The 16,610-nt window shown below is 30.5% G+C and overlaps 1 protein-coding gene across 1 annotated transcript; it reads right to left on the bottom strand.

The window, feature by feature from the left end:
- Nucleotides 1-1,654: 1,654 nt before the first annotated feature.
- On the bottom strand, nucleotides 1,655-11,910 carry LOC114369339 (LEAF RUST 10 DISEASE-RESISTANCE LOCUS RECEPTOR-LIKE PROTEIN KINASE-like 1.1). The gene is given in 9 exon segments (XM_028326561.1): nucleotides 1,655-2,707; nucleotides 3,042-3,302; nucleotides 3,596-3,640; nucleotides 4,072-4,644; nucleotides 5,283-5,528; nucleotides 11,206-11,261; nucleotides 11,295-11,707; nucleotides 11,709-11,735; nucleotides 11,737-11,910. Coding segments are annotated over 9 exon segments (2,628 nt in total). The 5' UTR covers nucleotides 11,764-11,910; the 3' UTR covers nucleotides 1,655-1,727.
- Nucleotides 11,911-16,610: the final 4,700 nt, after the last annotated feature.

Raw genomic sequence — 16,610 nt, 5'->3', positions numbered from 1 at the left:
GATTACGCGCAAATTATTATTATGATCATATATAGTTATTATAACGGGCAGTCGCGTATAGCATTGCATACTTGATTAGTGTATTAATCTCTCTTGAAAAAGATCAAATATTAATATTTAATATATATTACAATAGACAGAGAATATTACCTTTGATAATGATATTTGGTTTGGTAGACCATTTTATTTTTGAAAAACACACTAAACAACCTTTTCATTATTAAACCAAAAGTAAACAAATCATGAACAAATAAGAAATACAAAATTTTGAACAAATTTTAGTTTATATGTTCATTTTATTATTTTACCCCCTCAACTAAAACTAAAATCACATAATGTTGTAACCACCCACTAACCATTATCTACTCTTTTATTTATGTAATTATATTAACAATTAATATTTAATATTGAAATCAGATTTATTTTTTATTTTTATTTTTTTTTAAAACACAGCATTGAAACTTGATTTAAAAGTTGCGTTTATAAAGTTCTTAAAATTATTTATTTTCTAAAATATAATTTTGTTTGTATTGTTTCTTTGTTTTCTCACTCTTAGATTTGTGTGTATTAACTACTAATTAATATGCATAATTTGATAGTTATAAATTTAATTTTATTTCCTTTTTGTGTCTCTTAAAATTTCTCTTTTATTTTTTCTTTATCATAAAAACTATTACAAGTAGAAGTAACAGCATGACATGTTTACTCTTAATATAATGCTGTTCATCTGCAGATATAGTTAAATTGAAGAATTTTTTCAGGTAGACTATAGAGCAATAAAGTGTTACAGTCAAACAAATTCTATTGTCATGATGCCAGTAATTAACATAAAGCAGCCAAGTTAGCAGTCAGCAAACTCACTAATCCGGTCTAACGCTATAAGAACAACTAACAAGGAATTGTAGCAATCAAATGGAATAAGAGGTAACTTATGAAAAATTTATGCCAAGGGTACCTTGAGTACAGTTGAACGTTTTATCCTTGTCAAGCCACGGAGATTATAGCACTCATAACAATCATTAGATAATACTACTTCAAGAACAATCTCAGCAGACACAAACGATAGAATGTCTCTGGTATCGCGCAGGATGAGTAGAAGGAAAGAAAACAAGGGGAAGCAGAACAAATCAACCGGAGCCATCCCAATTTTCCGAGGAACAAGAATTGAACTCTCTTAACAACAACTTGACTAGGGAAATGAGCGTGGGAGACTTGGAGAAAAAAAGAGGTAGATACAAATCGTTATCCCAGTAGTGATGCATGACCCACCGTGTTTTCCATTCAAATTCTCCTATGGACGATACAGCATATTGCCGCAAGGACAGGACGGGAGTTAACAAGAATACCTTCATTGCCCTTAAAGGTGGAAATTTTGGTCAGACAACCATTTGAAGCTCAACAGATGAAGATGGTAAGATTTCCTTCATGTCCATACAATTCAAGTAATGCTTAATGGAGTTAATCAATGTACCCAAAGTCACTAGGATATTGGCCCATCTATTAAGGATGCTTAAAGGTACCAATAATTCATATAACAAACCAATTTAAACATATTTTTATTATTATAAATATAGAAAAATTTGTGTAATAGTTTCTCATTTTTAAAATAAGGTGAGAGTTGATATAGTAAAAACTAAAAACGGATTATCAACAATTAATAATAAGGTGAGAGTTGATATAGTAAAAACTAAAAACGGATTATCAACAATTAATAATAGACTAAATGATTAACCACTGATATTAGGCGTAGTACATTTACTTTCCCATTTATCAGTGACAGTGTTTGGGGAAGTAGGCTTTATATTCTTCAACAATCCAACTTCTTCCCACTCAGGTGAGGCTGGTGGTGGTGAATGTGCACAACTATGTGAAACTGCAACACCATCAACATCACCCTCATCTCGAACCTTTCCCTCATCCTTCCCACTCTCAATTCTCCTCAGTTCATGTAACACTTCATACATAGAAGGTCTCAAGTCCTTTTCCCTTTGCAAACACTGAAAAGCCAACCCTGCCACTGAAACTATCATCCCCATAACCCTACAATCTGAATCAAAACCAAGAGAAGGATCAACCAACTCACTAACTGCACTTTCTTGAATCTTCCTTACGGCTAGATTTGACAAGTTAATCTCATCCCTGCTCCTGTTCATATCAACAGCGGGCTTGGATGATATTAGCTCAATAAGCACAACCCCAAAACTATACACATCACTCTTACTAGTAAGCTGATAGCAATTGTAATATTCAGGGTCAAGGTAACCTGGGGACCCTTGTGGAGCTGTGGAGACATGTGTGACATCGTTGGGGACGTCTCTTGAAAGTCCAAAATCTGCTACCTTAACACAAAAGTTGTTGTCGAGGAGAATATTGTTTGTTTTCACGTCACGGTGAATGATGTCAGAGGCGTGGAGATAAGCCAATGCACTAGCAGTCTCTACGGCAATTTTCATTCGTGTAGACCATGGTAGGGAGCCAGGCTTCGCTAATCCACCATGGAGATGACACGCTACAGTGCCGTTTGAAATGTATTCATACACAAGTAGGAGTTCACGGCTGTGCCGTGAAGTGCAGCCGTAGAGTGACACAAGATTTTTGTGACGCAAACGTGTGAGGATCTTAACTTCGTTTATGAACTGTTCTACTCGCTTCCAGTTGTGCTCGTATAAGCGCTTCACGGCAACTTCACGTCCATCTGGGAGTTTCCCTGTGTTTTAATTTAAATATCTCAGTTATACAGCAAAAATAAGACAAGAAATTATTATATAGTTCAGGACTATCACATTCATCATTCCAATTAATCTCTACATGTTCATTGTTCTGTCCAATCTCTATGTGATATTTAACTGAGTTTTTCAATTTTGAGAAAGTGATAAAACTCTTCTATGTGTGTTATAGAGATTGACCAGGACCATAGACACATAGTAGTTCCGGACCATGGATACTTGGAGATTGACTAGGACCAATGAGCATGTAGTAGTTCCAAACCATACAAGGAGAGTAATGTTGTGTGTCAAGTAGGGTTTGATTAAGTATCCTACCATAGTAGACAGTACCGAAGCCTCCGTCTCCAAGTTCTTTGGTGTGATCGAAATTGTTTGTCGCTTCTTTAAGCTGCTCGTACAAGAAGAGTGGAACTCCAAAGTACTCGCTACTACTTTCTCCATGAGGATTTGAGGAGGAATCAGAATAAGAATCTCTTGACTCCAATTGTCCGCCTGAGGTACCATATTTTCGTTTGTATTGTAGAAAGAGAAACAGCAACCCAATTGCCAACATGCTTGGGATTCCAATACCTAAACCTGTGCAAACGGGCCAAGAGAAAATATCAATTGAAGATACTGTGAGAAATAACAGAGTGCGTGACTGCTGCTACTTTTCTGATAGATAGCAATGAGCATTGATAGAGACATAGAGTTATACAAAATTTTTAAATAAGTTCTCAGGTTTTTTGAGGGGGAAATAAGGGAATTAAAAGAAAAGAAATCAGCAGACCTTCTGAGTTCAACACACAAATGAACTTTCGCACTGAGGATCAGTGATTTTGAAGTCATATGTTGAAAAGGAATATCAAGTTATGTAAACAGTACATTACCTATACCCAGTTTGGCCTTCAAAGTCAACCCTTTCTTTATAACTGCTGCAATTAGAAGAAACAATTTAGCAAATAACACAGATTTGAAGCGTGACGATAAAGTTAAGCAGAGAAAAATATGGCATGCTAATTGTGACTGTTGCACCAATAATATTAGACATTAGACAATCAATCAGAGCAACTCAGACCTTGCCGTCTAAGTGTAGTAAACTGTACATTTGAAATTTTAAGACAAGAAGAGAACTTAGATTAGGCACATCATCAATGTCACTTTTCTTGACCTATTTTGAATATTTTATTCTGTTTATGATGTAGGAGAAGGAACTGGGCTTGGGACATTTACAGAAAAGTAGACAATGTTTCATTGTGAAGGAAACATTTAAGAACCTAAAATGGGAAAAGCAGATAAAAGCAACAAGGATTAGTGCATTGCATTCGTGGGTGCTTCTGTTTTCAGGGTTTTTGTTGTTTTATACCATTGGCACAACAAAATTTCTCTGTGCTGTCAAGTTTGCACTGCCCTCCATGGCGATAGTTGCAATCTGCACATTCATCAGTTAAGTCTACTCGAATGATGATATCTGCAGTTACAAAGGTAAATGGGTTTATAGCGTCAGGCACGTCTTTAATTGGAAGCTGGACCTCTGTACATGCCACCAAAGAACTCCGAGACACATCATCAGCCGTGATGATGTGCTTGTAGTAGAGATCGTAGTCGGGGCATTTTGTATAATTAAGCATGCCCGTGGGAGGGCTGACATGGAGGCTGCGCTTGCACCTGAACAGAGTTGTGTGGTATTGGATACGTAAAGCAGCAAAGTGAAAGAAGGGAGGAATAGTATAATTGTATCTGAAAGCTTCACAACTTTCGTTCTGCAGAAGGTCATAGAGATGTTTGTCTCTAATTTGAAAAGTTATGATAGAACTGTTCCGAAGCTGAGCTACGAGTACAACCCGAAACCATTCTCCATTATTCTGTAATTGGATCATTTTGAACTGGAGTGGATCTTCACAATTCCGTATGGGTAAAAAGCCACAGTCGGGGCGTTCTGTTGTAGTAAAGGGGAAACTGATATTGCCAAGATCTCCACAAGAAAGCAGAGGTGGACAAGCCGCCGCCAACAGAAGTGGCATAAGGTGACAAAACAAAAGCAATGATACAAATTCATAAACTCCACACATCCTTCCTCAGTCACCCAGTACGTCTATGATCTAAAAGCAAACAGAATTCAACTAGGATTTGATTCTCTGAACTGTAAATTAAGCTCAAGTTTGTCTGACTTGTTTTTATACTCCTCCCAGTTGAATTAGAAGATGACTACGGAAGATGAAAGAGGGAGTGGGAAACCAAGAAATACACACATATCTGGCCCTAAGAGAAAGTGAGACCAATTCTTTCTAACGCCTTTTGAAACAAGGACAAAGACTTGACTTGTTTGATCACTCCTTATAATCTCTGAACTGACTCTGCTTCAAAACTTCCCTTCCGCATCCGAATCTAGTCTTGGTCTAGGAGGCTTGTTAAACCGTGTATCAGACGCATATCAGATTTAAAAACACTTGTGTGCACAGTAATGAATTTTTAAGAAAGATATCACAGGGGAAGGGTCCCGAGTCCACAAGAGTTTGGAAATGCAGTGGGCCTCTGAGGTTGAAATACTTAAAAAGAGGCAGAAAAAAAGAGTACCGAATGACGTTGAAAGAGTGTGGGAAATAATAAGGCAATTAGACAACGTTAACGAATGGTGATGTCGTTTTAAGCGGTTAGGTTCACACTTCACTTCAACGTGACCAGTCAACGAGGCCAGATAGAAAACGCGTTCAGTGTCATAATCAGTGGCTTCAAATTTCTGGGCCTCATTTCTCAGTTTTCTAGTACTCTCTCTGTCTCTGTGTGAACTTGTGAAACTAAACGTCTGCCTAAAAACAACTTCTCGAGTGTGATAAAAACAGGAAATATTATTATATGACCGATGAATATTATAGTCTAGATTGATTTCTACATTTTTTCTAAATAATAGTATATAGAAAATTTAAGTTTTTTACTAAAACAAATACAATGATAATGTGATGATATTTTTTTGCTATGAAAATATGATGATATCAAAGTATCAAACTATATAATAATTTCACCATTGTACCCTCCGGATCGGATTACGATCCCATCTCATAACTTATCACTACGCACTGTATATTTGAGGTTCCAGAACTTTGATTCTCCATATCAAATTATGACCCGATCCCATAATTTAATCTCTACGCACTTTAAACCTCAAAGGTTGTGTACCATATAATATAACAAAGATGGAAGTCAATCATGAGTGATTATGGCTGATTCAACATTAGTAATCAGTAAATAAGGGTGGAAGTTCTGTATCAACATTTATTAGTTGGTAGCAGGGGTTATACATGTATTATGGCTGATTCATGCTTCATTATTAGCTTTGTTTTATGGGTTTAGTATTTTGTCCAATCGCATGGGACTGATATTGCTATGTATTTGTTTTGGTCTTGGTTACAGCTTGTAGCCTGGACAGTTTTAATATTATTGAATCTTTTGTCTTTTAAAAAAAAAATCGAATACTTGCCCAATTTTAGTTCTTTAGCAACTTTTTAATAAAATATAGTCTCTCAAACTTTAATGATGACAATAAATCATGGGTTTTGTTTAAAAATAAGTTTCATATTTAAGCAAAAAATGACCAAAAGAGAATCGGTGTAAGGAAGTAGAATTGGATTAGCAACCTTTCAATGTAAGGGTGCTATTAAAAAATCAAGATGAAGAAAGCTTAACTCTAATTGAAAAGAGACTGGAAAATAAGGATCAGGGAAATGGAGCCGGGAAAGTTTAAGTAGAGGAACAGGTTCATGTTGAGTCTTCCATGGGAAAACTTGGGAATTCATAATTAAAGGCAAAGGAAGTTATTCCCGTTCAACCTTACGACTAAGAATTGGCATTACTCCATTGCGTATTTATATGTATATATTATCTACAAAACTCTGCCTAAAGTGACCATGTTAGATTTGAACTCATAAATCATAATGATAAAAGTTCGATTAAAGTTGGAATCAATTTCTACAGCGATCAACAATTAATAAGTGAGTACCACGAGTAAGTGTTGTTATGGAACCCTTAAATATACTTTTATAGTAAATACTTAATTTAAATCTTACAGAAAAAGTTAGCAAATAATTTCTCAAGATTATGAATATGGTTCATTTATTTATACTCCGTATAGACTAAAACTGAAGTCTCTCATACTTATACTTATAATTTGAAAGACTAAATAGTTTGCCTTTTAAGAATCAAAGTCTTTTAAATATTTATTTTCAGAGAATAATTTGGATACTCACTCTTTAACACATCTCAAAAAAGCATTTATTCATCTAACGGATTCAGATCTCAACAATAGTAGCACTCAAGGTAAGTATCATCTCCCCCATCCATATTGGTAGCATATAAAATACCATAAGAAACACGTCACTTTCAATATTATATGCCCTACATCCAAACATATTAGACCGTGGGAAAAAATTAAGGTATAGTACCATTGAATTCTTCAACTTCAGACCTAATTTCGAAGCAGGGCTCCTTTCTAAAAATTAAAGTAATGTTTTTTTTTTAGTGAAAATTAAAGTAATATTGATCGCCGATTTGTTGTGATAGCCTTCACAGAATAATTACGTGAACGAGTAGTGTTTGATAAAATGTGTGTTAGATCTGTTCCGCCACTAAGTAAAACGGGTTGCAATCACACACAAAAAAAAAAAAAAGTAAAACGGGTTGATGGATCATACTTCTTAACAAAAAAAAATTGCTAATAGGAATATTTAACTATGAATTTAACCATTTAGATTTCAATTAAATAAAACTTATAAAAGCACTCAAGGATAAAAAGTATGCAAAATCCTTTATGGTTGGGAAGAGGGAGCGGCAAGTTTTTATAAAATATGGTTTGAGTATCATAGAATATAATTAAATAAGTTTCTATCTCCTAGCGGGAGAAGGCACTTTGTTGTTGTTGTATAATTGAATAAGTTACCTTCAATCAAAGACTATATTCTAATTTAGACTGGAAGACTTTGTGGAAACTTCCTATTTTTTCAATATAAAAAACTTCTCTTCTATACCAATAGCTGACAGAAAAGCTTATTTTAGCATGAGATTTTATTAACAGAACACTTCCAATAAATCCTATTGAATATTACATTCATACTAGTCACTAGATACTTTAAATTGATCCTTTAAGATTATATGAGATGTTAATTAAGTTGATCCTTCAAGATTTTAGGCATTATTTTGTCTTTCAATATTTAAACAAACTCCAATTTAATCTAGATTAAATTGATGCTTATTTTAGATTATGAAGGACCGACTTGATGTTTATAACCCCATGTATTCTTTTATGGACCACCTTGGACGTTTACTATATAGTCACGTTTTAAAAAAATAGATCAAGATAGGCTTAATTTATTTTTTTAATATGAGGATTAAGTGTAATCTATTTAATTGATATTGACTTTTTTTAAGATCTAATCTTCTTTAAAAAAAGAAATAACTCAAACATAAATTAAAAGTCTATTTAAAATTTGATTTTAGTAAAGTCTTTTAATAAACTAGTAGATCAATTTTGGAATAAACTAGGATATCTAATCTTTTATATAAGTCAATAGACTTAATTCAACAGGTATATATATATTTATGAATTTTTTTATAGCATTATTGGTCTAGATGTTGTGAAAATGTTACTTGAATTGTTGCAAACTTGTAGTTGGATAGTTTTTTTTTTTTTTTTGCTACAGGAAGTTGGATAGCTGTTTTTAAATTTAGTAAGGAACTTGGTCATTCATACTAAGGTCATTTTGAAAAGATTTTGCTAAAAAATGTGACTAAACATTTTTAGGGAAAAAAAACGAAATTCTTAAAAGGCAGTAACAAAGTCCAGCCTAATAGTGGCCCAACCAAGTAACTTCAGGCTTCAGCCCATTATTGTGAATTTTGCTAAAAATAGTAAACATGAAAAAAATGTGAGAAATTTTGACATAAGAATTGGGATTTGGGTAATCCATAGAAAGGTAAGAGGGAAAGTCCAAAATATGAAAATATCTTTTTCAGAGAACTAACAATTATAGTTTAAGTTAGTCTAAATTAGCTCTCTTTTTTTTTTTGCTGAGTTTACTAAATTAGCTCCTTGTCCTGTCCAGAATATGCACTAACACATATATATATATATATATATATATATGTGTGTGTGTGTGTGTGTGACGCATACACTGATGTATATATATAATATGACGCATATACTGATGTAGTGATGCTAGAGCAACAAAGGAAAATAAAAAGAAGAGAAGGGGAAGGGAAAGTGAAACTTGAGAGAGAAAGGAAAATAAAAAAAATAAAAAAAAAGAATGAGAGAGGGGAAGAGAAAAAATATAAAATTTAAATAAAATATTTAAAAGTATGATGCATACACGACTTATTAAGTTATCTAAGATCTCAAGAAATAAAATCTAATAATAAAGAAAAAAATAAAAAAAATCTTAAAAAATCTTTGATTTTATGTTTTGCGGGATTGTGAAATAAAAAAATAATTTAAGATTTTAAGATATACCACTAAAGTTATTTATCAAGCCAAATAAACTATATTACATGCTCTTTTCCCATTTAACGTCAGTATCAAATACAATTATATTTTTTCATGCAAAATCAAAAGTTAAAATGTTTAATCATCTTAATATCTATTGCGGTAATATAATTTTCTCGGAAAGAGAAAACGAATTACAATAGAAAGTCCGGTTCACTGCCTTAAACTTTTTTTATTACTTCCAAAAATAGTTACGTAACTATTTTTTCTGTTTAATTATAGTTTAAAATTTGTTATTATATTTAGGCATCTTGTAAGTTTTTAAATAAAAGCTTACTGTCAACTGTCAATGATAATTAACAAATAAGTTCAATTAATAAAAAAAATTAGAAATTATACCAGGCTTTATGACACTCATGCATTTTTTTCAACCAATTAAATTAGACTCTTTTAATATATTAAGCTTATTTGTTTATTTTTAAAAATATATATTTTAAAGACAAAAAATTACATGTTTGTTCAAAGTAGTTTTGAATTTTTTTTAAAAATAACATTTTTAGTTTTAAAAACTAAAATATTAAAACACTTCTAAGTTAATTTAATTTTCAACTTTCAGTTTTATTTTTATTAATTATACCCATCTTTTCCCCGCTTCCTCCTTTCCATCCTCTTCTATTTTAAAAAATATATGTATTTTACCAAATAAGTATAAGAAAACAAAAAAGATTATTGTTAATACTTAATACTACTTAATAGTGTATTTCTTTCTCTCTCAGAGGGTGATAGAATATCTCTATCTTTAGTATGTGTGTTCTTTCAACGAGAATTCATATTGAAGGATTGAAAAATACTTCCTCCATTTTTTTATTATAAGTTATTTTTATTAATTTACATATATTAAAAAATTGTAGAAATCAGTTAATAGTGTTTTTAATTAAAAAAAATGTTAAAATTATCCTTATTTAAAATTCACTAAGTCTATCAATTTCTCTCTTCAACTTAATTATCTTTCTAATATCTCATTAATTTCAATATGCCAGTAACTATTTTATACATTCCACTATTATTGGAAAAGTATAAAACTAATATGTATAAATCTAATATTTCCTCAATCAATAAACATAAAAAAAGTATTTAATATTTTTTTCAAATAATTATAAATATTTAATGAAGTAAATTAAATATATTTTAGTTACTATCTTTAGAGTTCTCAGTAATATAACCCATAACAAAATATATGCATTGAAACGTAGACATAAGAGCCATCCATCCTAGATTGAAAAGTAGGAATTGAACATCGACCTAAATTATTGATAATGTATCAATCATGAAATTGAAAAAATGAAAAAGAACAAGCAGTTGTTTGGAATATTCAAAATTCGTTTGAAGTCAACTAAATGATATAGGTGTGACTTTCTTATTTTAAAATTGTGCTAACATCAATTTAAATTTATAATAGTATTGTTATTCATTCACAATATTATTATTCTAATTAAAATTAAAAAAACTGAAATAGAAAAAGATTTTTGCTTCCCCGACCCCTTCATCTCAAAAGTCATAGTATTAACAGGCTAAAATGGAAATTATGGTTTGACTAATTCGTTTGGTAGTTATTCTACCTCACCTATTTCTTTTTTTTCACTCACATAACCATCATTCGAGACTAATTAGACCAATCCCCGTCCTTTCTTTTGCCAAACAAACTGAAGATACTTCTGTTTAGTGTTAACAGAACTGTGCTGTTGAGTTTTCTGTTATGGTATTGTATAGTCTTAAAACTTTACTTTTTAAAAAAAAAACTGAAAACGAAGAAAACACACCAATTGCAACCATATAAACTAAATAGTTTTAAATTAATTAAGTCTTCTCTGGCAGCCTTTATATATACTAGTAATTTCCAATCAAAGCATCTAACCATGCAGCCATTGCAATTATGAAGTTTGAGTAAACGTTACATGTCTCCATACATTTTAATAACCTGGTCATTGTCTTTATTAGAAGTTTTGGTCATTAGAAAAAACTAACCTGGATCATCATCAGGACCACATTTGGCAGAATGAACTCTGTCAGTGCAGAAGCACCTGAAAGTGTACATGACGAAATCGAAGCCGCACCTCCCTCCAGTGTTGTGGCACACGCTGCAGTTACCGGCCTTCCACGTCAGCAAAAACCCTTTTGTCAACGCTTCTTCATTCCCTCCTATTATTCCATCTTCCACTATCGTATCCACAACCTCGCCCTGGCAATTCTTTGACACAAAACTTATATTTTTATCCTCTTTATACAATGCCAGAACTGAACTCGTTTCGTTAAAGCACCCAACTTTGTGCTCTTCTAGCCAAGGCAATGACCCACAGCCGTAGAACAATCTAATGTCTGTTTGATTCGGAGCAATATCGAACTCGCGGGTACTAGGAAGAGTGAGATTCTGAGTAAGAGGAAGAGGAAGACAACCTTTGGAATTGGTGGTGTTTGGTCGTGAAACTGAAAACGCGGTATTGGACACTCGAAGTGTCTGATTTTCGTAGAATATTTGGTGAATGATGTATTGGGTATTAGACAGATTAAGGATTGGAAAACCATTTGGGCCACAAGAGATGCCAAAACCGGGATTCCCACAAAAAGGTTCTTGTTTTCCTTGGATGTAAAAGGGATAACTTATACTTTGATTGTTGTTGGCGCAGGTTGTGGGTGGACATGCAAGAAATTTTGGGTCCACACCACAGGAGGTGTTTTTGGCAAGGAGATAGAAGATGATGATGTAGGAGAGAATCAGGGGAGAAGAGAGGGATCTGAGGATAAAGAAGATGTTCATTTTGGAGGGTTGTGGATAGAGAACATTGAAGAAGAGAGAATATGATATACCCAAAAGAAGATGCGGAGAGTGAGGTGAGGGTATGGCCGCCTACGGAATTGACAACTTGTCTCTGCCTCTTATCTTTGAATGGAACCCCGTGTAGGCAAGTTGAAAAGGTTGACCAAATTTGCTAACTTCTGACCACTTGTTTTATTTGGACATTAGAGAGCAAGAAAAAATAAATGCTTTTTAAGTTCAGAAATATCCTACTTGTTCTGCTAATCTTGATAACAAAACCCCCGTCATAAATTTATGAATAAGAATGGGTAACTTAGATCGGAATTAGTAGAATTTTATATGGTAATCTATGTTGACTTTTAATACAAAGCCGTATTACATAAATTTGAATTGAACAATAATATAAAAAAATGCATTTAAATCTTACGAGAAATTGTATATGCAACTTTTTTTATGATTTGTAAGAAAAGTATTATGAGAATTGAGAAAGATACAAGAGAGAAAGAGAAGTTCTCGATAAAATAGTAAAGAAAATAGTGTTATAAAAAGTATTAAGAATGTGTATGTGAAATTTTTTTTTTATGAATTACCTATTATTACCTCTCGTTTGATGATCTCGTGCCTCATGTCTTATGTCCAGTAGAGTGTTGAGTAAAAGAAAGCATAATACTTTTGAAGTTGCATTATTTTTTGTTTTAATTTCCAAAAATGCCTGGTCTTTATTAACAATCATGTGACAAGAGAAATGGTGATCATTGTTTAGATCTGATTTGGCAATTTGTGAGTATGGTTTATAGTAATAATTCACATAAATAATTTTTTTAGGGATAATTCTGTTTTAGTTACTGTTCGGGATTTTGTGTTCAGTAATTGTAATTTGTGGATCAAAATGAATGCTTTGAAGGATTAAGGAGATTCTTACTGTATTTAGCTTGAGTCATCGTGGGCCTGATCTAAAACAGACTAACATTTAAACAGCGCTTAGCCTCTTGACTGAAGAGAGTAACTAAATAAAAGAAAGGGAAATGAAATGATACAGCCGCTGTGATGGGATTAAAGATTGCACTTCAAACTTGTGTCTCATGTTCGATGTGAACTATTTTGTTTTTCAACTTTTTTTTAATACGATACTAACGAATTTATAATATATATTTTATTTAATCAATTAAGTTAAATTCTTTTAGTAACACTTTACGCATGAGACACAAGTTTTAAGTATAATATTTGATCTCATCACAAGGGAGGTTTGATTCCATCAGTTAAACTAGAATAATTATGTATCTGTTCAGATTTAAATACATAATTTGTAAGATAATTATTATAAATTTATAAAATTCAATAAATTTATTATGTGATAGCTTTCAATTAAATTATTGGATGATATCATTCCTCTTCCAATCCTCACCTCTCTCCCCAAAACAAAAATTAAGGGGGTGTTTGGTTAGCTTGTTTTCTGTTTTCATTTTTACCGAAAATAAAAAATGGTGATAAAAATGTATTTGGTTAAATTTTTGAAAACATTTTCAGTGAAAATAAAAACTAAAAACAATCAAAAAATGAAAACAATAAGGGTGTGTTTGGTTTGCATTTTCATTTTCTGTTTTTATTTTCTGAAAACTCTTTTCATTTTCAAAATATTGCTTAAAATTATATTCATTGTCATCTCATTTTCATTTTACCCAAAATGAGATTCTTGTTTTCGACTGAAAACACTAAAAACGAAATGACAAGAAGTCAACATATTATAAATTTTTAGTGTTTTTATTTCCTAAAAATAGAAAATAAGAAATCAAACCAAACATGTTTTCAGAATCCTAATCTTTTTAAAATAAAAACAGAAAATAAAAACAGAAAATGAAAATGCAAACTAAACATACTCTAAGCATTTTAGAGTAAATTTGAAAGTAGAATTTTGAAGAAAATAAAAAGACAATTTACATTTTTGAAATATTTATAATTTATTTGTAATAAAAATAAAATGATAAGCAATGTAAATTTAATGTTCTAGTTTTTTTTAATAATACTATGCAACTCTTAATTTAAAAATAAAAAGTTGACTTTGAATAAAAAAATTAAAAACTTGTCATGCATGGGAATAAAGTTGGTGTCGTAGATCGAAACCAACTTATCAACATCTTTCGGTCCAAGTTAGGAGAAGGGAGATTTACCTGCTATCAAAGTTTGATGTGTGCATACAAATGGTGAGGAAAACCGTACCACAAAGCATCCATTTAAATTAAGTTTTGAAAAGAATATTAATCATTTCAAACATAACCTAAACCAGTTATTCCACAAAACATTATTAGCATACACTCATTTACTGAAGTCTTTCATAAGAATTTTGATCCTAACTTTTTAGTTGGTGAGAGATTTTTGGACCAAGCTATATGTCAATAAATCATGCATGTTTTGTTAATCAAAATGAAAAAAGAAACATATAGCTTGATACAAAAATCTCTTTGCATTGGAGAAAATTGTAAATGTATCACATTTACCGGTGACGTAATTTTTTTTTTTAGAGTAATCCCTAACATTAAATCATATTTAGGAGCCACTTGTGATAAAAAAAACGAAGAAATGATGCACCTTTGATGGTAAGTTTTGATTAATAGCATTTCAAATGATTAATTTATAATCATTTATATACCATTTCAAAGGAGTTTTTTTTTTGTACAGTAAAAAAATCAACGAATTAAATATACTAATTATAATTATGATGAATAAAAAAATCAATGAATTAAATATAGTAATTATAATTTTTTTAAAATATTACATATTGTCTAATTTACGCATATGCTCCTGCAGACAACTTGACAAAGTATATTTAACTCTTAATTTTAGTGGGTTATAATTTTTTGTAAATTCGAACAATATATATGTGATTGATTGATAATTAGTGTAATTATTTTTTTTCTTGCATGGTAAAATAAAATCAATGAATTAAATATAATAATTATAATTATCATGAATAAAAACAAAAATCAATGAATTAAATATAGTAATTATATATTTTTTAAAAATATTACTTGTTACATAATTTACGTATATGTTATAATAAGCAGCTTGATGGAATATATTTAACTATTTATTTCGGTAGGTTATAATTATATCCAAGTAAATTAATTTTGGTAGGTTATAATTTTTCATAAATTAAAATAATATATGAGATTGATTAATAGGTGATCAATGTAATTCATTTTTGCAAATTAATGTATTAATTAATATATATGGTTTATAATTGAACAAAAACTTTACAAAGTATCACATTACGATACCTATCTTACAAACCTCAAGAGCTATTATTTGATCGACATATGGATACGAACAAAAAAATTATTCACAAATTTTAATATATATATATATATATATATATATATATATATATATATATACGAAATATATATAAAAGATCACGATCATATTTTCAAATTTCATATTACCTTACACAGTCACACCCTTTTTAATAATTAAAATGGAAAAGAAGCTCAATTGTTTTTTTCTTTTTTTTACAATTAAGGATAAATGTAGGGTCTAAATAACTTTTTAGTTTTTTTATTATCAGTCGTTCTAAATTATATTTATTTTATTTTTTGTTTTAAAACACTCTTAACTGTGAAAAAATATTATCACTAGTCACATTTTTGTAAATTCTCTTGGCACATACACAAAAATCTTATAAATACAAAATTAGTTTTATGGATTTAAAATATAAAGATCAAAACTAAATTTAATAAAAAAAATTACACTACTAAAAACATTATTTTTCTTATTTACTACATACACAAAGATAGGCTAACCTCTAATACTATATATGGGTGAAAATAAACTAGATTAAGACAAATTTTACATACATAAATATGATTTGTTATACAAAATTAAGATCTAATCTATCCTATTAACTTATCAAAGACTTTTTAGATTTGATATGAACTATTAACCTATTTAAAGATTTTTGTATTTCAAATATTTATTTTATTTATGATATAAGATTATTAAATACAATAGTGTATATATATATATATATATATATATTAATTTTAATAATATTTAAATATATAAATAAATCGACAAGTTTTTTATAGACTTAAGTTTAACCCATTTAACTAAATGAATTTTTAAAAAAATATAAACTAAACATTTAATTAAATAAATCCGAACAAACCAAATTATAAACACATCAAATCATAAACCCCTCTAAGCGTGCGAACCTATTTCAACTTGGCCGGTCAAATAAAACAAAGCGACCCGATTCAAAAATTCTCTGACCCCAACTCTTTTATTCTCGCTTTACGACGCGCCATGATGCTGCGTTTCTCAGCGTCTCATCAATTTAAATAAAAATGAAAAGATACGTGATCTCATATTAATTTATATTAAATTTAGTTTTAAACTGTTAAACATAATTAAAAATTATTTTTAAATTGATGTGAATAGAGAATTTATATTTTCATAAAAAAGCATAATTTTTTTTTTTTTTTACTTTAAAATAACAAAAACTTCGTGTGTTCACGTGTTTATTTTCGTGATCCGAAATTACAGATGATGTTAAAGAGGAGTTTCTTTTACTTTTTTCTTCTTAAAAAAATGTAGGAGGATAAATAAGAAAAAGACAGCT

This window comes from Glycine soja, chromosome 10 (assembly GCF_004193775.1).
Source record: "Glycine soja cultivar W05 chromosome 10, ASM419377v2, whole genome shotgun sequence".
Taxonomy (NCBI): domain Eukaryota; kingdom Viridiplantae; phylum Streptophyta; class Magnoliopsida; order Fabales; family Fabaceae; genus Glycine; species Glycine soja.
This window is presented reverse-complemented; position numbering and strand designations above follow the sequence as displayed.